This window comes from Pelodiscus sinensis, chromosome 15 (genome assembly GCF_052426305.1).
Source record: "Pelodiscus sinensis isolate ZL-2025 chromosome 15, ASM5242630v1, whole genome shotgun sequence".
NCBI lineage: Eukaryota > Metazoa > Chordata > Testudines > Trionychidae > Pelodiscus > Pelodiscus sinensis.
Genome location: NC_143066.1, coordinates 8,235,813 through 8,258,729, shown reverse-complemented (window position 1 = coordinate 8,258,729; position 22,917 = coordinate 8,235,813). Strand labels below are relative to the sequence as shown.

Here is a 22,917-nt window from a genome sequence, read left to right as displayed (position 1 = left end):
TCCATCCTTTTCACCTCATTCAGACTTCTCGTGACATTTCATGAGCACCATAGCAAACAATAAGTGCTTTTGCTTGTAGCCTGTCAGCTGTAAATTTATTTGTAATTATTGTTGATCCCTATGCCTGGCACCTATAAATTACTCTGATATCCTTTTTGCTCCATATAACCATAAGAAACCTCATTTATCAGCTCCACAGTTGGTCTTGGGTGCTTTGTACAAGATTTATTCTGGTTTTACATTTACTTATTACATTAAGAATATGCAAATTATTTTGCAGTGCCTCATCAAGTGCCAGTCTTGGGCATTTCACTTTTAGACCTACTTTCTCCTTGCTTTTCTTCAAGCAAAGACTCAGATTTAAAAAATTTTCTCTGTGTCAGAACTAGACTTTCAACGCAGAGGATTCTTTATGCATTGTACACAACTTTTGCCTCAGTGGTTAGCAAAACCCTCTTCCACTTTACACAGCAATTCAGCTACTATGTCCTCCTCGTTAGCTGAGGTGGCAGCTATTACACACAGTAATAATGCTAGAGAAAAAAACAAGCAAAACCCCAAAACACAAATCCCCACCATTGTGCAAAAAGGTATGTAGTGTCTTTAGGTGCCTTTTGCACTATATTGTCCATTGAAAAAATTTCACCAGGTCTATTCAAAACAGCTCCCAAATGCCTGCTAACACTCAGAACAGCTTATGTGCTACCAAAGTGCTATTATGTCCATTTTACAGACGAGCAAATGAAAGTACTGAGTGGCTGAATTATTGAAGTTTCAAGGGTGAAATTCACTTTAGCCAAGGGGGGGCAGCACTGAGTCTATGGCTGTGTCTAGACTGCATCCCTTTTCCGTAAAAGGGATGCAAATTAGATCTATCGCAATTGCAAATGAAGCGGGGATTTAAATCTTATTTTAAGAGGGATAAGGGATCTTTCAGAAAAGGCTTTATTTTCCGAAAGATCCGCGTCTAGACTGGCGCTTTTTTCTGGCAAACCTCCGAGCCGGAAAAAAGCGGCAGCCATTTTTATACTAATGAAGCTGGGGGATTTAAATCCCCGCTTCATTTGCATTGCGATAGGTCTAACTTGCATCCCCTTTATGGAAAAGGGATGCAGTGTAGACACATCCTATGTGTAAGTGGGATCTGAAAGAATGCTTCCATTACAGCCAGCTGGAACAGGCAAGAAACCCTGGGTGTGTCTATGCACATACAATTTGCCCCTGCTTTCCTTACATGTGTTAGCTATTCAACAGATAGAGTGGCATTTTGCTCATTGTAATCAACTTAGCTAGTGCTGGGTCACAAATTATGTTTAAATTAAATGCCAGGGAAGCTAAAATATGGTTACCAGTGTTCGTAATTGTGCAGGAATACAGAAAAGTAGGACTGCGCTACATTGCTCCAAATTCAGCTAGCAGAAAGAATCTTGCAAATGCAGGGGCTTTTCATCACTCCATGAAGGTCAGAGATGAGGGAAGACTGGGGTCTGGAGTCTACCTGGCTTCCCCTGTTTGGACTAGTTTGACCTGTTCCCTCCCCACTGTTCAGTGATGCTAAGTGGGCATCTCTTCTTATGCTAATTGTGTTGATGTCGTGTTCTTTTCAACCCAGCCCTCAAATCAGCATTTAAGAGTTACATGGGCCTTATGGTGGGCCTCTGTATGGGTGTGAATTTCACCTAAAGAAAGTCAGGGGCAGGCTTGCAATCAGGGACACAGTGAGTGGGGTTTTCCAACAGCTTTGCCTTGGCCTGATGTTACTCCTGTTGAAAGCAATGAGAGGATCCCCACTGATTCCAATGCAAGTAGAGTTGGGCTAATGCAGGGTGCTTTTGAAAATTCCACCCATGGCTGCCTTTTGTGGAGGTGGATTCGGATCTCCCCAGCTCATTTTTGTGGCTATGGAGATAGATACAAATGTTGTATTTAGAACCCTTCACATTTGCAGAACTCCTCTTTACAGCTGCAGGTAACCGGATATCTGCGGCTCATTTTTGCAGATGCGGATACACAATTTTGTATCCACACATGGCTCTCCATATCTCAACAGGGAGTATCAAGAAGGAAGTGCCATATAATGACAGCTCACTTAGATCAGCATGGGGTTGAGTCTGGTGGAACACACACTGAGGAAATGCAATGGATCTCAGCTCTTGCCACCACATGATACAAAACTGCTCCGTGTAGTACCTTCCAGTGAACAACACAGGCTCTATAGCAGAGGTGGGGAAAACAACAGCCTACAGAGGCCAGACCCAGTCTGCCAGAGTTAGTCCCTCAGTGCCTCCACAAGTACAGGGAATCACAGCTCCCATTGGCTGTGGACATCGTTCCAGCCAATGGGAGCTGCAGAGGTGCAGATAAATATAGTGGCAGCGGCCCAGCAGGGACTAACCCTGGTGAACCACCACCATTTTATTGTCCACCTCTGCTCTATAGCCTGCATTCAGGGCAAACCAAAGCACCTATCCAAAGACACGCAGTATATCAAGTGCTTGTACCCAAGTAAAATAAGGGTAACACCACCAAAATCAGTGGACCTACACTTGTGTAAACTGGTCCAGAGAATGAAAAAAAAATCAACTATAACATTTAAGTTTATCAGGTAGCTTGGCATCTCTTACTGCTAAACAGAAGGCAGATGGTCTAGAGATAGGATTGAAAATGAATTAACATAAATGAAAACTTAATTTTATATACTTAGTTTACTTATACTAGCTTCCACTTTAAATTCTGCATCACATTTTCCTAATCACTTCTAAAAAGCTTGTAAATATTTCATTATCCCTTGTTAAAATGTTTTATGTTCACTGACAAACATTGGAGACACTGATTGTATTGTTTATAGCTTAGAGTGAACATGACAGGAACATCTCTATTACTAGCTTGTTTATATGACAACTTCCAACCTTTGGACCAGAGGGGTCTCAAACAACAAAGACTCCCATTATTCATAAGCTTGAAGCATTGCAGCATTTGGTAGTGCCCTGCTCCCTGGTGTGGTCTTCATTCCCTTCCTTTAGCTTGATTCAGCCAGTTAGAGTTTGTCAGAATTTTGAGCACAGAAAGCCATGAGATGAGACCTAAAATATCCATGTGTGAAAACAGCCTAAAGTGTTTTGGTGGAGGGTAAACTTACTGTGAGTTGAGTGAATGGTTTTCTGTTTCCTGAATATTATTCCATATTTTGTTTGTGTGGGTGGAGGATGCAGCAAAGCTCTGGCCATGTCCTGTGGGTCCTGCACTTCTAGGTGGTTTTTATACTTCTCAGAGGCTCACTGTGACCCTCCACACTGCCTCTTACCTTTTCCAGAGGCCAGGATCACAGCTTACTGAGTCATTCTTATCATTGGCAAACTCAAAGGATTGGGAGGAGATTCCTCCATAATAGTGGCCTCCCTTTCCAGGAGCAGGCTCTTTAGTGGGGTGGGTTGGGTTGGGGGGAACCCCAGACTCACCCACTACTCTGAGTTCTGGCCCAGGAACCCTAGGTAGCAGCAACTGATGCGCTAGGTCTACACTGGCAGCTTCTTGTTCAAGAACATCTTGTGCAAAGGTTCTTGTGCAAGAAGTCTTGCGCAAGAAAACATCCACACTGCCATGTGCGAGCTGTGCTTTTGCACAAGAGCACCCATGGCAGTGTGGACGCTCTCTTGTGCGAGAAAGCTCTGATGGCCATTTTAGCCATAGGGCTTTCTTGCGCAAGAAATCCCTGCCGAGCATCCACACTGCCCTCTTGTGCAAGAGCTCCTGCGCAAAAGGGCTTACAACCTGTTAAAAAAGAGCATAGCTCTTGCACAAGAAGCCCTCTCTTACCACGCCGTACTGTACATTTCCTTGCGCAAGAGCAGGCAGGCAGTGTGGACGCTCTGCAGATACTTGTGCAAGAACAGCCATACTTGTGCAAGAAGCCGCAAGTGTAAACATAGCCGTCGAGTTTTTCCTCTAGTCCCAATACAGCAGCTTTTTCCCTGGGCCACTTCCCCAAATGCTCCCCTAGTACCTTCTCCCTAGTACCTGAGCAAATCTTGCCTGCTTCAGCACAAACACTTTCCTTTCTCAGTCCTCCAGTAACACACATTCTCCTCTCAGTCCTTCGCTTTTCCCCTCCCTCACCTGGGAGGAACCTTTTAAAGTAGCCCATGAAGCCGTAATTGGCTGCAGGTGCCTGATTAGCCTGCTACTTCAGGCAAGCTCTTAATTAGCCTCAGGTGCCTGCCTGCCTTGGTTGCCTGGCCGCAGTCTCAGGCAGTTTATTCAGGAAACAGAAAACCATTAATTCAGTCTGCCCTCCATCAAACTGTAGTTGCCAGCTGCCCAGGGTCTGTCACAGTGTGTATACACACACACACACACACACACACACACAAGTTCACCTTACTTTGGTTGGCACAAGTATTAATTCTAGACTGGTCCTCTCTAGTTTCTTGAGGTAACAGTGGACCTGGCTGGGCTATTAAATGATCAACTAGGTCTAGTCATCCTAGACCAGTGGTCCCCAATACGGTGCCTGTGGGTTCTATGGTACCCGCCGGGTCATTTATGTGCGTCCACCTAGTGATCAGGGCCAGCCTGAGCCATTCTTGCACCCGGCGCATGCGTGGCCCCTAACCTGGGTGCGCAGCACATGCACGGCCGCCGCCCCGGGCACACGGCACGTGCACGGCCCCACCCCCGGGCACCCGGCAGCCCCAAAAGGTTGGGGACCACTGTCCTAGACTATCCGCGGTGATGCTATCCTTCTCAAGGCATCGTTTTGACTTTGTTCATTTGAAAGAAACGTTTTGCCCCTACCTGCTTTGCCTTCTTCTTTATTTAGTTTTCCCTTGTGTTCTCCAGAGCAGAGACCATTTTGTTTGCCGGTTGATGCAATTAGTCTCCACAGTGGCGTGAACCATGAAAGCGGGAGCATGCAAGCTCTCAAAACAGCATTCGCTATGAACTAGCAGGGGGCACTCACATTCAAATGGCACAGATAAAATTATTTTGATGAAAGGTTTATGGTGATGCATCTCAGTGGGGGACCTAGAGGGCAGAGCTTCCTACAGGATTCCCTTGAGGACGGAGAGGCCTGGTGAATCTGAGTGGAAAAACATTAGTGTGTTTTCCTTTATACATTTCAGCCTCCCCAGGCAACTTGGAAGATCCTGTGTTCAGGTTTCCTCATCATCTTACTGGGTACTATGGTGGGGACAGTGTGATAGAAATGATCTGTTTCACCAAGGGACTTTTACAGTTCTTGTATCAGACTCCACAGGCCTCATTTTCAGAAGTCCCAAACAACCACCCCAGCACTTAAACAGAATGGGATCCTTTGGGGGCTTAGCATTTTTGACAAGCAGGCCTTGTGTCTGGCATCAGACCTCTCACGCAGAATGGACAATGTACCTGGGTAAACACAGCCCCATCCTGCCCACCTGTGGTGATGCACAAAAGATGTGCACCTCCATGGATGAGCTCCAGGGAGGTTGTTCCCCATTTCTAGCAACATCACAGCATCATATCTGCCTTCATGACTGCCTGCACCCAGGAGTTGGATTTATGCTAAAAGGGAGCCTATGGAAGGAACACTCCTCTGCTAATGTGTGTCATGAACTATTATACCCTTTTGAACTCATCACACTCATCAATGCTCCCATTCAATAGCTAGCAGAACATGGCAGGACTTGAGCCACAGGACAGAAGATGTATGGTCACTTCAGACCACCCTTGATGAAAAGATTCTCGCTTATATTCTGCAATTAAACACATTTACATTGTAGTACAACCATTGCCAATAGGGAAAAAATAATCAGAAACACACCAAGGTTTACGCCTCTCAGGCTTTTGGCCAGTGATGCCGTGAGAGACTCTTGAAGTCTGCCAGCTGTTGTTTACTACACAGAATGGTCTATCAATCTGCATTTCAGCACCTGCCATGACTGACCGGTGACAGCCCAACGTCCTACTATCAGGATCATTTGACAAGACATGCCTGAGTCTCTAGTTGATACCAACCTTTATTCTGCTTCATAGTGAGTTAAAGGCATGCAAAGGTTCAGGGAGCATTTGCTGTCCTTTCTAGACCACAAAGTGGTAGGGATGGATAGATCCTTGTGGACTTCAAGACTCAGGGAACCTTTTGGAAAACTACTGTTCACAAAGGACGTTTTAACCTCCAAGATGATCCAATTACAAACCACTGCCCAAGCAACGCAGGAACATGTTTTCCTAGCTAAAAGGGAGCATGTGCTCCATGCTTGGCAGAGAAGAGCCTCCATTGCCCCAATGCTATTGTGGAACAATCAGCGTGTGTGCTACTGTGTTCATGGTCATCCATTTTTTTCCATCAGTCCTAAGTGTGAGTCCAACATCATTGCATCTAGAATCAACCTTTCCAATCTGCCATCTTCCAACAGATTTGAAGCTGAGCCTAACAAGTTTACCTATCCCTAGTAGCCTGCATTTCTCTGAACCTTCGGCTACTTTTTAATATTCCTGCTACCATGCCATTACAATGGTGGCATTTCTCTGCCCTTAGCTGTACCATGAGAAATCCCCCTTTCAAATCATACCGTCTTGAGTTAGATTATTCCTGTTTTATTTTCCAGTGCTATATTAGTGTTTCTAACCAATTCTGGGGTGGTTTGTTTAAATATTGTTTGAACCTCTCTGTTCCGGCAACATCCATGGAGCAGCATGATTTTAGTTAGCCAGATGTCCACTTAGGGGTGTGGCCAAGTTTTCTGTGGTCCCCGAAGGTTTTATTTAGAGCCACCAGTCCTGGCTCTCAGCGTTTCATACTGCAATTTAGCTCTGATTTACCCTTAAATGTCTTCAGAGCCCAGTAAGCAGTGGAAGTGTTGGTAATGCTGCTAGACAATATTGATCTCCCATGGTTTGGCAAATTCTCTCATTTAGCCAGTCAGGTACCTAGGGTGCCGGACTAGAGAGGTTCAAATGTGTCTAAATTACTTGTCTGGGTACTGAATGTAGTTGCAAATTGAATGGTGGAAAGTAATTGTGGTCTTTTCAATTGTCCAGCCACATTAAGAAAACAATGTCTGTGGAATATACTGTCTCCATCTTGGACAGTGGTCTATCAAGCAACTTTCTTTTAGTAGGTTTATCAAAGCATCCATTAAAGGTGGACAATGACTAGCTAAGACTATAGGAATGGTACACTGGCCTTCCGGCTGAGATTTTCAAAGCAATCTAAAGGTTTCAATGTTAAATGGGAATTGGTAATCAAAACCTCCTACAGGATTCAGATGTCAAATGCCCACCTAACTACAATAATATCAGCCTCTGCTTTTAGAGGAAATACAAATTCTTATCTGTAAAGTGGCTTTTATATTAAAAGATCACAAGCCAAAAAATCTGTTACACTAATATATATTTAAAAACACAAGAGACCCCCGATTTGCAACACGATTGGTTCCGGGGGAAGCGTCGCAGGTCGGGGGCATCGTAACTCGAACCCACATTTACAATAGGCACCGTGCACTGTCGTAAGTGCAGGGCGAGGACATAAGTCAAGGGTTTCCGGCCCCTTCCGCACTTACAAAAATGGTTGTAAGTGCAGGGGAGTCGGAACTCGGGGGGTTTCAAGTCAGGGGCCTCCTATACAGTAGAATTTCTCCAGATTTACACCACTGTACCGCAAAGTAGAATCTTGCTTTTAGGTCTATATTTCCCCAGCTGTCATTTTTTAATTTTTATTATTAAAAAAAAGTCCAAGGGATGATTGTTTCAGGAAACCACCACAGTGGTAAAACCACCCAAAACAAAATTAACAGCTCTCCCTCTTCTGAAAGAGTATTTAAAATAGCCAAATAATTCAGCAACTTCTGCATGGGCATGAGCTTGGTGGGAAAGGGAAGGTGGTCTTGCATCTATTCCCACAACAAAAAACCCATCAACAAGAAAGACGAACTTTCCTTGCAAGGTAACAAGTATTTGTTGTTTTAATGGCTCACGACTATTAATGATGGTTCCCTTAGGACTTAAAACTTCACTTATTCATTCAGAAACCTGTAGCTGTTCACTGCCAGCAGGGAAGAATTTAAGCAAATAGAATTCCATGTTTATACAGACCAGAGGAAACTTTGAAGCTCTTTTTGGCACAGATGCACATATTTTAAGTCCAGTCTTTCTTACTGGGCTGTGCTCCTAGATAATTTGACTATATCCTGTAAATTGGATAAGCATTTATAATATAGCACTTTATTGTCTGTTCTTGTGCCCTTTGGGGAAAATTCTGCTTGCATTTTCAGTTGCAAAACTTTCAAGTCTATACATTATAGTAAACTATTGATAGGTTATTGCTTCTCTTGCCACATTAGGGTACATCTCTACACTGTCATGCTATTTCTGAAATAGCTATTCCGCATCTTGACAATGCTATTCCAACATCCCCGTGAACCTCATTCTGTGAGGATTAAGGGATATTTCAGAATAGCAATTTATTTTGAAATTTGGCGCTGTATAGACAAATTATGAAATAAGCTATTTAGAAATGGACTCAAAATAAGCTACACAATTTGAGTAGCTCAAATTCAGTAGCATATTTCAAACTAAGGGTGCTGTGTAGACTCACCCTTACTGTCTAAGGCCCCTTACTCAGAAATTTACCTAATTATAAGCATAAACTTAAGCACATGCTTAAGCATGTTCTTAGAGAAGCCTTATTCAGCGTATCAGAGGGGTAGCCATGTTAGTCTGAATCTGCAAAAACAACAAGAAGTCCTGTGGCACTTTATAGACTAACAGATTTATTGGAGCATAAGCTTTCGTGGGCAAAGACCAACTTCATCAGATGCAGTGGGTTTTTGCCCATGAAAGCTTATGCTCCAATAAATCTGATTGTCTATAAGGTGGCACAGGACTTCTCGGGTTTTTTTGCCTATTCAGAGTAGCAGAAATCAGATCAGTTCAAGTATGTAATAAATAGCAAAGAGATTTGTGAGTATTCTGTTACTGAGCATTTATATGGGATAGTGTTCTACTGTCGTAGACCACTTTGAATTGTTCTGGCCATAGGCGGCACAGGACTTCTCGGGTTTTTTTGCCTATTCAAAGTAGCAGAAATCAGATCAGTTCAAGTATGTAATAAATAGCAAAGAGATTTGTGAGTATTCTGTTACTGAGCATTTATATGGGATAGTGTTCTACTGTCGTAGACCACTTTGAATTGTTCTGGCCATAGGGCTGAGCTATGAGGTTCATATTAAAACTATCCTAAAATAGGAAGACATTTAGATCCACCTGTAGCATAAGGGTTTAAACAAATTCATCAGAGGCTATACAGCAAGCCCAGGATACTGGGCCAGATAGACTCTCATGTTCTCATTTGCTATAGGTCAGCATTGGGTTTATTCAACTAGAACTGGCAAAACGTTATGTCTGACATCCCCACTCTCACCACATACACACATCCACCAAGCAAAAAAAAAAAAAAATGCAGATTCAATTACATCAAAACGTTATGGGAATTTGTGTCAGTTTCAAACAGTGTAGGGGAAAAAAAAATATCATTCTGACATTTTCAAAACAAAAGATTTCAAATTGTGTTCAAAATAATCTTGTTTAAAAGTTTCCTTTACTTTACTAACAATATGTTTTTAAAATGCCTGACCCAGTATTTGGGTTTTTGCTTTGAGCTGCACAGGTCATTAGACCTAAAAGATCTTTCTCCCCCGGCTTTTCAGAACTGCCATCAAACCTAATAAATTCCTTATTTGCCCAACATAAGGACTTCAATCCTGTTTTCTGGGACTTAAATGCAGCACAGGGGTGTGCTGGGTTTCTTTGCAGAGGTACATTTCCTCCACAGTGCCCAAATCCAGGCAGCCAATGCTCCTTCTAATTTTTGCCATCCATGTGTAGAATAAATTGTGTTATGTGCACTGCTGTATGTGTGGAGGTGCACCACCAGTAGAAACACATGCTGCATGCTGTGGATACCATGGGCACTCTGCTAATCAGTTGGGTAGCATCTGAATCTCTCCTGGATGGCTGCTCAAGCGCTCAGCTTACAGGGAACGCTGCAGGCAGCATGACTATAATTTAACATAATTAGCCACGAAGCCTGAGATCTGTAACGTGGTAGCTGCTCAGGGCAATTCGTGTAAAAATTCATTTTCACTGTTGCGCAAGCCAGGCCAAAGGTGTGGCAATATACGATGCGTGCTCATTTCAAAGCATGTGCTACATGGTATCTTCATTACACAGGAAAACAATATTATTAGTTCTAATGAACTAATTTACAATCCTCCTGATCTGCTCCAAGACTTAGAAAGGCATCCATTCATATTTTACAAACCAACAAAGCTTCTTTAAAAAGGTTCACTTTTAATTTAATATTGCTAAAATTGAGTCTTTAGAGTTGGGTGGAGGTGATGTGGCTTTTGCTGGCCACAATGCCTCCTGCAGATCTCAGAAGCAGACACAAGGTGGTTTCTGGCAACCAAAAGCCTGTTGAGCTACTAGAGCTCAAAGGGTTAACTTCCCATCACATCTAGACATGAAAATAGCACTCTGGAGTGTCAGCCTCCAGCTGCTCTAAAATTACTCTGGAGACAGTCTTGACCCCTCCCCCGCCATGTCATCTAGAATTTGGAAGGTGCCAAGATCGGTTCACTCTTTGAGCTGCTTCTCAGAAGATCAGCAGAGAACTTGGACCTCCGTCCGAGAAGGAAATATTTACAAACCAGACAACCCAGGAGTTGTTGACACTTAAAGCACAGCAGCAAGGCTGCGTCACTGCAGAGCTACAGGGAAGAGGGTACCTACACCAACAGGACAATTCCCAGTGGCATAAATAACCCAACTCCCTGAGAGGTGGCAGCTAGGATAACGGGGGGAATTTTCCCACTGACCTCGCACTGTCTACACTGCGGTTGGTTGGCTGGCTTAACTGAGTCATTGAGGAGTGTGGCTTTTAGGGATATAAACTGTTTAAGACGTTAACCAGTTAAACACTATGTTGAACCAGTTAACTGTGGAGCAGCCTGGCCAGGCCTTACACAGCACTGCTTAAGCACCAAAAAACTGTAAAAATCTGAATCATCACAGATCGCGGAGGTTTTATTGATGTTCGCAATGTCTTTCTTCCACATTCTGACCTTGTAGCTAGTTACCTCTTGTACCAAAGACTGCCCCTTCTCTGCAGTACAGGCCTCATGCTCTGCTTCTTCATTATGTTTCAGGATAACTGCAACGACAGGTTAAAAAAATGCTGAGAAGTGACTTTTTCCTGTGGCAATTTCCTCCACTTGGCCATGATCTGAAAGTCTTGGATCAGCTGCAGCTGGGAGAAATTGCAGCAACAGTGACCAGGAGAAAGGCTGGCTTGCTGAAACTCTACTTAGTGAGTATTAACCATATGCAATAGCTTGTCTGGCTCCTTCATAGGAAGGAGCTCAGGAGAACAGTGCATAAGCAAATGCACAAATGATCTTTTTGCCCAAGATTAAGGTTCAAATCCTCTGCGATGTACCCAAAGTCTTTTTGGCTTTGTTTTGCTACTCTGTACTCCTGGCCATATGTCCTCCGCCCTCTCATATCCTGCCATCTGTGTCTGAGCCCTAATAATGTACTGGCAGTCCCAGATCTTGAAATTTCATTTATCATTAGATTTCATGCTAGCGCCACGCTTCAGAACTTGTGGCAGCAACAGCTGCCACACATTGAAATAAACTTATTTGTATTACTAAGGTACTTGTCTGAAGGAGCTCAGACTTTGGAGGCTCTGATTTGTTCTGTTCTCATGAATCTTTGCACCAAAATCCATTTTACAGCTCTGAGTTACGTCCCAAACTCTCTAGTGCATCCACGAACAACTGTAAAGCAAAAAGGATGGTAAGAAAAGTAACTGGCAACTCAAAAACAGTTTGACAAACGGCTCTACAGAGCCCTCAGTAAGCAAATTCTTTTTGCTATTTCATCCTCCCAGGTGCCTCATCCTTCTTGATAGAGCAGGAACAGATCCTAATGTCACTGCACTGGAAACTATCCTCATTGTTGCTGGAAACGTGTGAAAGTCTCGTTAAAGGGATTACGGTTTACATTTTTTTTCTTAATTTGTTGACTCTTCTAGGCACACACACAGAAGAGACCACCTGCTACAATACACAATCAGAGTTTAGAAAACTCCCACACACACTCTTCATTCCAGACAAATCTCTCAATCCACCCCATCACTCAGAGCCTAGAAAAGCTAGATAGGACTTGCAATTTGAAGATCCACCAATTTACCTTCCGCTGGGACACTGAGGGTACGTCCACACTGCGGCGCTATTTCGGGATACGTCTGGTATCCTAAAATAGCATTTTCTGGCTCTTTACAGCACACCCGTTATTTCAAAATACATTTGAAATAACAGGCATTCTAGTCTGATATCCCAGTAAACTTCAATCCACAAGGATTAAGGGACTTGTCGGAATAGCGGTCTGTGTAGATAGTCTATTTTGAAATGTGGTGCTCTCTCGAAATAAGCTACGCAATTCGCATAGCTCAAATTGCGTAGCTTATTTTGAGCTAGCGCCACAGTGTAGACGAACCCTGAGAGGCGACAATTTCCTGACTATTGAAAATGCCTTGCCAATGGGGAGAGCGAAGCAAATCCTAGCAAATCTGGACTGACAGCATCAAGCAAAACCAGAAAAGTTGTCTCTGTGGTATCTACAACAGCACTAAAGGAAGGGCAGGGAAATGGGGAGAGCCCCTCATTTGGGGAGAGCCCCTCATCCAGAGCATTATGACCTGACAGCCTCGCCTCTCTTCAAGTCTCATACAAGAATCTAGTTTTGCAGCTGGGAGGAGGGGGCGGAGATTCAGAAGCAGGAAGAGACAAAAGTCACTGTTGCACAGATGTTTGGACATCAACGTCAGCGAACTCTGAACATTCTTCAATCTATTCCTGCCATTGTTGCTACCCTCCCCAACCTCAGCCTACTGTTCTCCCTGCTCTGCTCTTTCTTCCCCTTGCCACTTGCTTACCTCCCCACCCTCTGCCACCGCACACGTAACATTTCTTTAAAACAGCCAGCACAATGAGACCCTGATCTCCGTCAGGGCTCCTATAGGCACCACGATAGTGTTGAAATTAACAAAGCCTCTTTGTAAATTTCAACCGGAAAGGACAAGGAAGCCAGCACAGTCTACAGGCCAAAGGTGAAACTTCTGTGGAAACAGCACTAAATAAGCAGCTTAACTTGCTGGCATTTCAGAGGTCTTCAGCAGAGTGGACTGGAGTAACCCCATCTGGAGGGGACAGTGGCGTGAATTACTAGGCCAATGCTCACATCCTCAAGAGAAGGATGCAACCTTCTCACCATAAGGAGAAAAAATAAATACACCCAAGAGCAGCCAAGACGCAGTGAGCCTTATTAGATAAGCCTCCTGCCTTTTTCATCTCTCCCAGACTGTCCTCCTCAAGGGCTGTGCATCCAGAGTGGCCAAACTGTTGACAAAGCCACGTGTTGACTGCACGTGGCAGTCTAGATCCTTGCCTTGGTTGTGATGCAGAAAGAAGCTGACCTCCAGGGTTAGATGCAGAAGTAGGGCCAGGGAGGGGGAAGAGAGGGACTGTGTGTTTGGTGGCGGTTCCATTCTGTTGGCTATCAATCTACGCAGCTGCACAGCATGCATCTGGGATGCCTAGGGCACTGGATAAACAATTTCTTCCAGTACTGCAGAAGTGCACAAAACAAGGGATCAAGCATTTTTCACCCCGATTAAAAATAATAAAATACAAGAGCTAGAGCCACGCTCCTAGTCTGCTTCCTCCTTCCATTAGATAGGATGGTGTAAAGGGTTAGTGTTTAAATCCTACTCCAGGGTAGGAGAAAAGGTTAACGTATTACTGTTCGCGTCCGCTTTCGCATGAATCTAGTATTGCAGATAAAAAATACTCTTGATCCTTTTACGCGTCCATTGCTCATTCTTAGTATCCCTTATTTTACTGGTATTTTATGTTTTAAAAAAGTAGCCAAGGTGAAATAAATATCTTTAAAGACAGATGGGGGGCGGCAGAGGAAAGGAAAGACATTTCAATTCTAATGCTCCTTTCCCCTTTCGCACTGTGGGTCTTTGCACCGTGTAATGGCTTACCTTTAATCAACTAATGCTCTAAACTGTCAGCATGTATTTTCCTAAGAAATAGAATTATAAGCTCTCATGCTCACTTTTACGGTTGCTAACATGAATTGATTTGAATAAATCAGTCTAACATTATCTATGAAATGGAACCAATTGTAAGTGTGCCGTATTTGTTCTGCTTAGACAGTGAATGGAAACCACCGTACCATTGCGGGTCTGGAAGATAAAGGAAAGGAAGTATACTTCATTTACAGGAGAGGGGCTTCAGGAAAGGCAGCAATGTTATGCTACTCTAATGATTCATTGATAGAGAAGTCACACAAGTTACAGCACAGGGAACCGCTTCTGAAAAGGTTAAAAATCTGTCTCAAGAAGGGCAGAGACAGTGATGAACCACAAATGTTTTGGGAGGGAGCACACCAACAAGTTACAGAAAAGAAAGCATCGGTGTCATAGATTAGTCTCCCAGATGCCTTATTCAGCTCAAGGGCATGATCTTCAGTGGCTGTAAGCAACATCCACGGCACTATCGCAATTTGCATCAGCTGAGGATCTGACGGACGGTGATGGAACCTGAAATTATGAAAAAAAGATAGCTCAAAACTTTAATGGACACCGACGTGGATCCCTGGCTGACCCTGCAATGAGACAAGCAACTGGATCGGAGGTTTCGATGTGGTGATCTAAGACACATACGCACACACCTAGGGTTGTCAGGTGTCCAGTATTGACCCGGACAGTCCGGTAAAAAAATTCAGAAAATACCAGACACCTAAAATGTCTGGTATTTTCTAACTTTCTCCTGGCCAGGAGGCGAAAATCCCAGGTGCTTACTGGGTTCCACAGGGAGACAAGATGGCAGATAGCCGCCGGCAGCCTGTTAGGGTCAAAAAGCCTCAAAAGCCCTTTTTAAAGGGGCCACGCTTTTTATTTTTTTAATTTTTTTTGCTTAGCAACTCTCAGGGTCCTTTTTGTTTTGGGGGGGGGTTTGCTCAACAACTTTGGTCTCCCCTTTTTTTTCCTCCTCCACAGAATTTTTTCCCCGGTTGTTTTTTTTGTTTTGTTTTGGTTTTTTTTGAGCGGTGGTGTCGGTATTTTTGGTTAAACCATCTGGCAACTCTACACACAATGAGATGCAGGGAAGGTGAATTCTAGTTATAGAACTGACCTCAAGGCTGGTGTAGTCCCATTGACATGACCAGAGTTATAGCAGAGATAACTTTGGCCCATCCCTTTTATTCACAAGACAACACCACAAGGCCAGAAACAAAGAAACATTACTGAAAAGTACTTCAAGAGATTTCCAGCCAGCTGAAGACTTGGTTGAGAAGCAAAGCGCAAGTGAAGATTTAGAAAAAATTACAACTAACTAGTTCTCGATATCTTGACTCTGATCTCCTCAGATTACGAATAAGGAAGAGACTGTGAGTGTCTTAGAATGAAGGTGTTGAGGCTTTGAATGCAAACTCAAATTATTTTTTCTTCCATTTGTCTCAAGCTTCTTGCACTGTCTCAGGTAAATTGGTTCTCAGGAACTCAAGCTATGTCTACACTACAGAGGGTTTTTTTTCCCAGAAAAACGGACATTTAAAAAAAAAAAAAAACCCCTCGTGAAGCATCTACACTTCAGGCATGTTTTTGTGCAAAAGAAATTTTTTTTTAAAGAACAGAGGGGTTTTTCCAGCATAGGTATTCCTCTACGAGGAAGAACGCCTTTTTGCAAAAGAGCTCTTTCATAGAAAGGTGTGTGTGGATAGGGAAGAGGGATTTTTTGCACAAAAAGATGAAAGAGGAAAAAGCATAAGTGCCCTGGTGGCTATTCTGTGCATAGCAATCAGAGCTTACTTGTGAGAGAGCATCCATACAGTCTTTTGCAAAAGCACGTCGCTTTTTCGATGCTTTTTTGCAGTGTGGACACGCTATTGAGCAGAAGTTTTTGTGGACGATCTCTTCTGACAAAAACTTCTTGCACAAGAAGCCTGCAGTCTAGACGTAGCCTCAGTTCCTTATCTGTACCATAAATATATAACAAATTCGGCTGGCTAAGTAATGGATGTTTTGGTTCCTTAGCCTCTTTCTGACTGAACTAAATTTTCTGACAATTGTAAGAAGATATTTATATGCCTTTAAGTATTTGATTTTTAAAAAACAAAAACCTAAAACAAAATTGTAAACGGTCATTTCAAACCAAAAAGTTGAAACTTTCATTTAGGAAATGTCAAAATTAATTTTTTTTTTAAACAGTTTTTTTCAAAAACAGATTTTGGCAAAACTGAACTAACTACACAGAAAAAACGACATTGCCAAATCTGTTTTTAACCAAACAAATGTTGTGGAAAGAAATTCACCTATTTATAATTTTTTTAAAAACCCACATTTTTCCTTGTTTCTGTCTTGTTTGTTTAGACCGTAAGCATTTCAGGGTAGAGACTACATACGGGGGCGCTGACAGAATTGCTGGGCCCCTGCACAAGGTGGGGGATGGCTCTGCACTCCTGGAAGGGGCAGCCCTTACTGCTGCCTGAACCATGCCGCTCCCTCCCCATCTCAGGGGTCTCAAACCCCCAGCCTGAGTCATCCACAGAGCAGTTTTGTAATCTGGCCCAGGAGTCCTGGTGGGCCCAGGTGGGAGAGGGCTGCCTGTCCTGTCTCATCCCCCAATCTGAATCCCCCTTCCCGCCATTGCCCCCACCTTTTCCCCCTCATGGCACCATGTTCCCTGAGGGATGTGGCCTCAGGGATTACTGGAAACCCTCCACACTCCCCGCGGTGGCAGGAACTATGGGGAAGCTGAGCTCACTTATGGAGTGTACTTGCTCCACTGTGCTTTGCTTCCCCACGGCTCCAGCTGCTGTGGGAAGTGCGGTGGGGGCCAACCACTGATGTCACCCAAAACAGCCCCCCACCAGTCCCTGAGGCTGCATCCCTTGGGTGCCAAGGGGGGGGGGGGGGGAAGAGGACATTTGCTTTTTACGCCCCTGCAGTGGTCGCTCCAACTGTCCTAGGGAAGGAAGGACCTAGGGTCTTATGGGGGCTTGATGCAGGGTGACAGCAGAGATCAACCCCCACCACTCACCACATGGGCAGCGGGAGCCATAGCAGCCCAGCACTGCCCTCTCCCAGCCTGCTGCTCTCAGCTTCCCTGTGGCGGCAAGAAGCAGAGTGCACCAGCCCCAGGGCACTCCGGTTCCCCCTCCTTGCCGCAGAGAAGCAGGGCACAGTGGGCCAGGGAGAGGGCAGCACAGCGGGGTGACGCAGGCTGCTGGGCCATTCCATTTCCAGCCACCCACATGGCAGAGGGCAACACCTGCTGTCCTTCTACTCCAGACCCGCCCCCCCAATCCCTCTCACTGTGTTGCTTAGGGGGGTGGAGGGTTGCCTTAGACAGCCCTGCTCTTGCCTTAGCACTGTGTGCCCCCACTCCCCGGCTAGCTCTTAGCACATCCCAGAGCACGCCACCTGGGGTTCCAGAGGCAATTTAAAGGGTTCAGGGCTCTGGCTGGGAGCCCTGGACACTTTTGAATCAATGGGCCATAGGGCAGTTAGTTTGCCCCCCCCCACTGGCAGTTCTGACTACCGACAGTACCTAGAAGTACAACACTTAGCACAATGGAGTCATGATCTCATAACATGAATAATGGGGTGCACGTCTCTTGGTGCCACGCTCCCAAAATGTCAAAGCCTTTTCCATTATGGAGCAGAATCAAGTTAGTCACAAAGTTGGGACCAGACAGCCGATTTCCTAATTGGCGTTACACCTGACTATTCAAGTCACACCTTATTTACACCTCTGTCAGAGAGAAGAGACTCAGGCCCTATATTCTGTGGCATGTTTATAAAAGTATGTAATATATACACGCATTGCATAATATACATAGAGGGTCAAGTCATAACTCCTCAAGTACCAGTGGCAAAACTCCCATTTGCTTCAGTGGATGCTTAGTTACCACATCGTTTGTGCAAGGGGAGATTTTGAAAGGCACAGTTCGCTTAAGCCTCTACTCCAGTTGCCTTTCAATGGCATTTGGGCATCCAACTAGCTTACCCTTGAATTTTAAAGCCCTAAATAGCTTATAGAAAGCAGTTTCTCAAGAATCTGGTTCCCATAATCACTAACTGCCGTCAGCTGGAGAGGCTTCTGCGCCTGCTTCCTAGAACAAATTTTTAGAAAGGACTGGAGCAAAATGTTCTCAGAGTACATCTGCACTGCCCACAGAATGCCAACACTAACGAACCTGCAATAATACAAGTGTGCCCAAGACAAGGGGTACATACCAGCATGGTTAGCCTGTGCTCACAGCTTCACTGGCATCGTCATTTGAGCAGGCGAGACCAAAGCCAGCTCTTTTCGCTGGGCCTGTTTCTAACTATGGCGACGCTATTTCAGGATACCAAAGTATCCCGAAATAGCTATCCCACGTCTTCACAGCAAGCCCATTATTTCAAGCTTGCTATTCCGACATCCCTATAAACCTCATTCTACAAGGAATACGGGACGTTTCGGAATAGCGCTTTATTTCAAAATTTGGTGCTGTGTAAATAGCGCCAACTGTCAAAACGAGCTATATCAAAATAAGATAACGCAATGTGTGTAGCTCAAATTGCGTATCTTATTTCAAGTTATGCTTCAGTGTAAACCCAGCAGCAATAGTAATGAGCAATTTGCAAGGAAGGTGTTTCAGGGGGAGAAAAGCAGAGGAGGAAATCTTTGCATGGAATCCTGCAGCATCCCTGCATGGGTGAACACTGAAGAGATATGCCAGTTTATACTGGGCAATGCATTATAAAGGCAAAACTGTTCGAATTATCTTTTGGAGAAAGAGTTCAGGCCACATTTGATAGGAAGAGCATAGCAGTCTCCAGAAAGAGGTATAACCTCCTCCAGGGCCGGTAATTCTACCCCACCTCATTTTCGTTTCAAATACTGGGTAGTCAGTCAGATCCTTGAGTTGCTGACTATGATGAAGGAGACCGAATACTTGGGTTTCACTGTACTGGAAACGCCTGTTCAGTGACTGCAGAGCATACTGCTTTGGTGTATGCTTTAAGTTAAATTAGTTCCATTTAGTTTTGCTGTCATGATGTGCCCTTCGGCCACAGGTGTTGCTAAATCAATGTGTCCATGACAATTATAAATTGCTTTTCATAAGCAGTAAACAAACAGAATCAGGGGAAAGGCTCACAAAAATGGTTTCAGTGAAGCGGTACCTTGCTTCTGCGGTGTTCTGCTGCACCAGCTCTTTCGGAAAGTGCTTACTTTTCTAACTTCAGCCAGCCTCTTGGTTTCCACTTTCGGCTTGCACGTGTCCTGCCGATTCATAGATTGAGGAACACAGTTTCCCCTCAGCGAGCTTTTCAAGAGCTAAATTTATCACGGTACAAACTGCCGCATTTGAGTAATGGGAAGGGTCTGACTTAAGGGGAGCAAAAGATGATCTGTTCCCACCCCCACACACTGCGCCGTGCTTGGTCAGCAGATGCTATCATCTTGCAGTGACTTATGATTGGATTTGCAGTAAGAGCCATGCCCATCAGGCCAAATTCTAACCTGAAGTAAGCAGGTACCACTGAACTTCAATGGAGATGTTTTATCTTATCCCTCTGCTGCATTTGGCCCTGTGAGTCAATGGCAGAATGGGCACATTCACCCTGACTTTTCTTGCTTTCATGTACTTGCTTTCATGGTATGAGGGAGGGCGAGTGAACTTTGTCTTCATGGCTGGAAGCTAGATAATAAAGGAATAAAAGCCAACTATTGTGTTAAAAATGCAGAGAATCTGTTGTACTTCTACCGCCAACCATCTATATAAATATTTCAATTATTGATAGGCTAATTGGCGAGTGAAGACCAGTGCCACATATAGAAGTACATAAAATAGCAATTATTGGTAAGATACTTTCAGATGAGAGAACTGGTTTTCCTGACAATACAGGCAGTCCCCGGGTTACATGGATCCGATTTACATCGGATCCCTACTTACAAACGGGGTGAGGCAACCCCGCACTAGCTTCTTCCCCGCAGCAGACCAGGGAGACACGAAGCTAGCGCCCCCCCTTCCACGCCCCAGCAGACCAGGGAGACGCGGAGCGGCTTTTCTCAGCAGACACCTCAGCTTGAGAATAAAATACTGAGGGAAGTGAGGTGTGGCAGAATAAAACTGAGCTCTGGAGAAATGTTTGGCTAGAGTTTCCCCTACAATATGTACCAGTTCCGACTTGCATACAAATTCAACTTAAGAACAAACCTATCTTGTACGTAACCCGGGGACTGCCTGTAGTTGTAACAGAGCAGTAGGCTTATTTCCACAGCTGCAAGCAGATAACTTTCCCTTCTCTACTTCAAATGCAGTCAACACAAGATGAACTGGCTCAGACCTTATTGCCCTCCTGGGGTTTGAGTCTGTTCACTACAACTTGAAAGGCCAAACAAAATTCTACCCAAGTCTTTTCCCCAGGCTTGCCTGCTCCTTGACTTCCTCTCTTGCATTGCTCAGCCCATGGCATAGATCAGAGGTAGGGAACCTCAGGCCCAGGGGCCGGATGAGGCCCTCGGCTTGCCTGGATCTGGCCGCCAAAGCTCAGGGCCCACCCCCAGCATTGGGGAGCCTGCACTGGCACTCCAGCCCTTCCACTGCCCCACACACAATGTATTAGGCTGGGCCCTGCTAGGCTCTGGAGAGGGAGGGGAATGTGGGGAGTGTCTTTCTCCTCAGTGAGGGGTTTTGCTTTTTTACTTCTCACTTGTGTACGGCCCCCAACTCATTGGCCCCTGGCCCCAAAAAAGGTTCCCTGCCCCTGCCCCAGATCAATACAGATAATCACTCCTCCCTTGTGCAGCAGGGTAAAGGAACAGTTGACACTTCCCAGCAGGGACATCACCTGAAATTAAGGGGAGGTTCTCCACCAGGGCACCTCTGACTTTTCTTTTTCCTTCCAAGCTCCAATAGCACAATCACTTGGACTGCAAGGACCACTAAATGAGGCCCTATCTGGTGGTGGTCAAGGTTATTCGGGGCTTGTCTCCACTAGGCTGGTGAGCTACGCTGCAGCGATCAATCCATCGGCTATCAATTTATATTGTCTGCTTAGATGCAATAAATCAATTTCTGAGCGCTTTCCCAGCAATCCATCTGGACAAGAAGAGTAGCCGGCATCAACAGAAGAGCAGCCCCCACCAACTTTACTGCACACAAGGTGCCGTGGTAAGAAGACTGACTTCAACTACACTATTTGCATAGCTGAAGTCACGTAGATTAGATCAACTGCAGCTGTTAGTGTTGACCTGCCCGCAGCGAAAGCCTGCGTCTAGAAACAGTCACAACTTGGGATAGGAGTGTTCCAATTCTGCCTGTAATAAAAACACTTCATATTGTGTCTGTCATCTATTCACAAAATGAGATTTAATCCCAGCTTTTTGATTGCTGCTCCAGGGGCTATAACAGTGGGTGTCATAAAATAGTGTAACTGATTTATTTCAGGGATCTCCGAGCCAGGGAAATGCTGCATGTTTGCTTAAGCTGACTTCAGTGATTTGCAGCCAGCAGTGGGGTGTTGGTTGTTCTTGTTTCATTCGTAGTGATTTTGATTTTTTTTTAACATAGTGAACATCTATTGTCCTGTGGATTTATGGGACTATCCCTGGTGGTCTGGGATTGGCCATCCATTCTCAACAACAGAGGTACCAGAAATGTGTTACACAACAGTTCACAGCCATCTTGTCTACATGGAGAACAGAGACAAAATAAGAGAGCAGGAGGGGTAGCACAGAACTAAGAGAAATGACCTCAGCTTTCCTCTCCCTCTCCCCCCAAGTGACCTTGGCATCTCACTTAGCCCCTGCCTGCGCTTATCCAGCTATAAAACACAACTGCAAAAAGCTATGAAACTAAGCATGTCTGCACATGCAGTCCAAGGTGTACACTGCAGCATATCTAGACATACCTAAGTTACCTAGAGCAAATAATGTGGCAGCATAGGCCACTTGAATGGACAGCCAGGATCCTGGGAGCAGCATCCCTCATATTGTTATTTGAGCTAGCATAATCAAAGTGACCTGTTGTATATCTACATATTCTACTGTTTCACTTCTGACTGCAGTCACTCACGTTGGGATTTTTCCAGGGCATTTAGTATTGGCCCAATGCAGTTCCCACTGAAAGTCATGGGTTACTTTACTAATAACTTCAAAGGGAGAAGAGAGACATCACAGCTGAGTGCTTTGGAAAATCCCAGCCAGAATTTATAGTGGTATAGTTGGTAACTTACAGAAACCAGCAGGAGAACATTTTAACCTCCCAGGATACACAGTTACAGACTTGAAAGTTGCCATCCTTAAGCAAAAAAACAACAAAACCAAACCAGACTGCAACGTAAAACTGCTGAGCTGCAATTTTATTTGAAAATTCAATATAATCAAATTAAGACTGATAAGGATTTAAATTGGTGATTTCCTGTCTTGGTATTCACACTAGCTCATGAACTGCTATGAATGAGCCACATCCACCCTGACTTAACTGGCCTTATTGACACTGTCCCTACACTTGATAAGTAACTTCCTTCTTTTCTTATATATACACACACCCCTGCCTCTGTAATTTCCACTCCAATTCATCTGATGAAGTGAGTTTTACCCACAAAAGCTTATGCCCTAATAAATCTGTTAGTCTCTAAGGCAGTGGTCCCCAACCTTTTGAGGTTGTCGGGCGCCAGGGGGCGTGGCCGTTTGCCCACCGGGCGCCAGGGGGCGGGGACACTTGCGCGCTCGGGGGCGGGGCCCACCTAACCGCGCGCCTGGGGCCGGCACTCCCCCCCCCCCCCCGCCGAGTGCCGTGCGC

At 44.7% G+C, this 22,917-nt stretch overlaps 1 protein-coding gene across 5 annotated transcripts in view; it reads right to left on the bottom strand.

Moving 5' to 3' along the window:
* LOC149523542 (uncharacterized) overlaps positions 1-22,917 on the bottom strand; it is a 929,974-nt gene that overhangs the window by 888,655 nt on the left and 18,402 nt on the right. For 2 of the 5 annotated variants that reach the window (XM_089782251.1, XM_089782250.1), the window contains one exon: positions 11,121-11,194. The exons of the other annotated variants lie outside the window; for them this stretch is intronic. In XM_089782251.1, coding sequence (XP_089638377.1) covers positions 11,121-11,179 — 59 coding nt within the window. In that variant the 5' untranslated portion in view covers positions 11,180-11,194. The remainder of the gene's footprint in view (positions 1-11,120; positions 11,195-22,917) is intronic. 5 annotated transcript variants of the gene reach the window in all.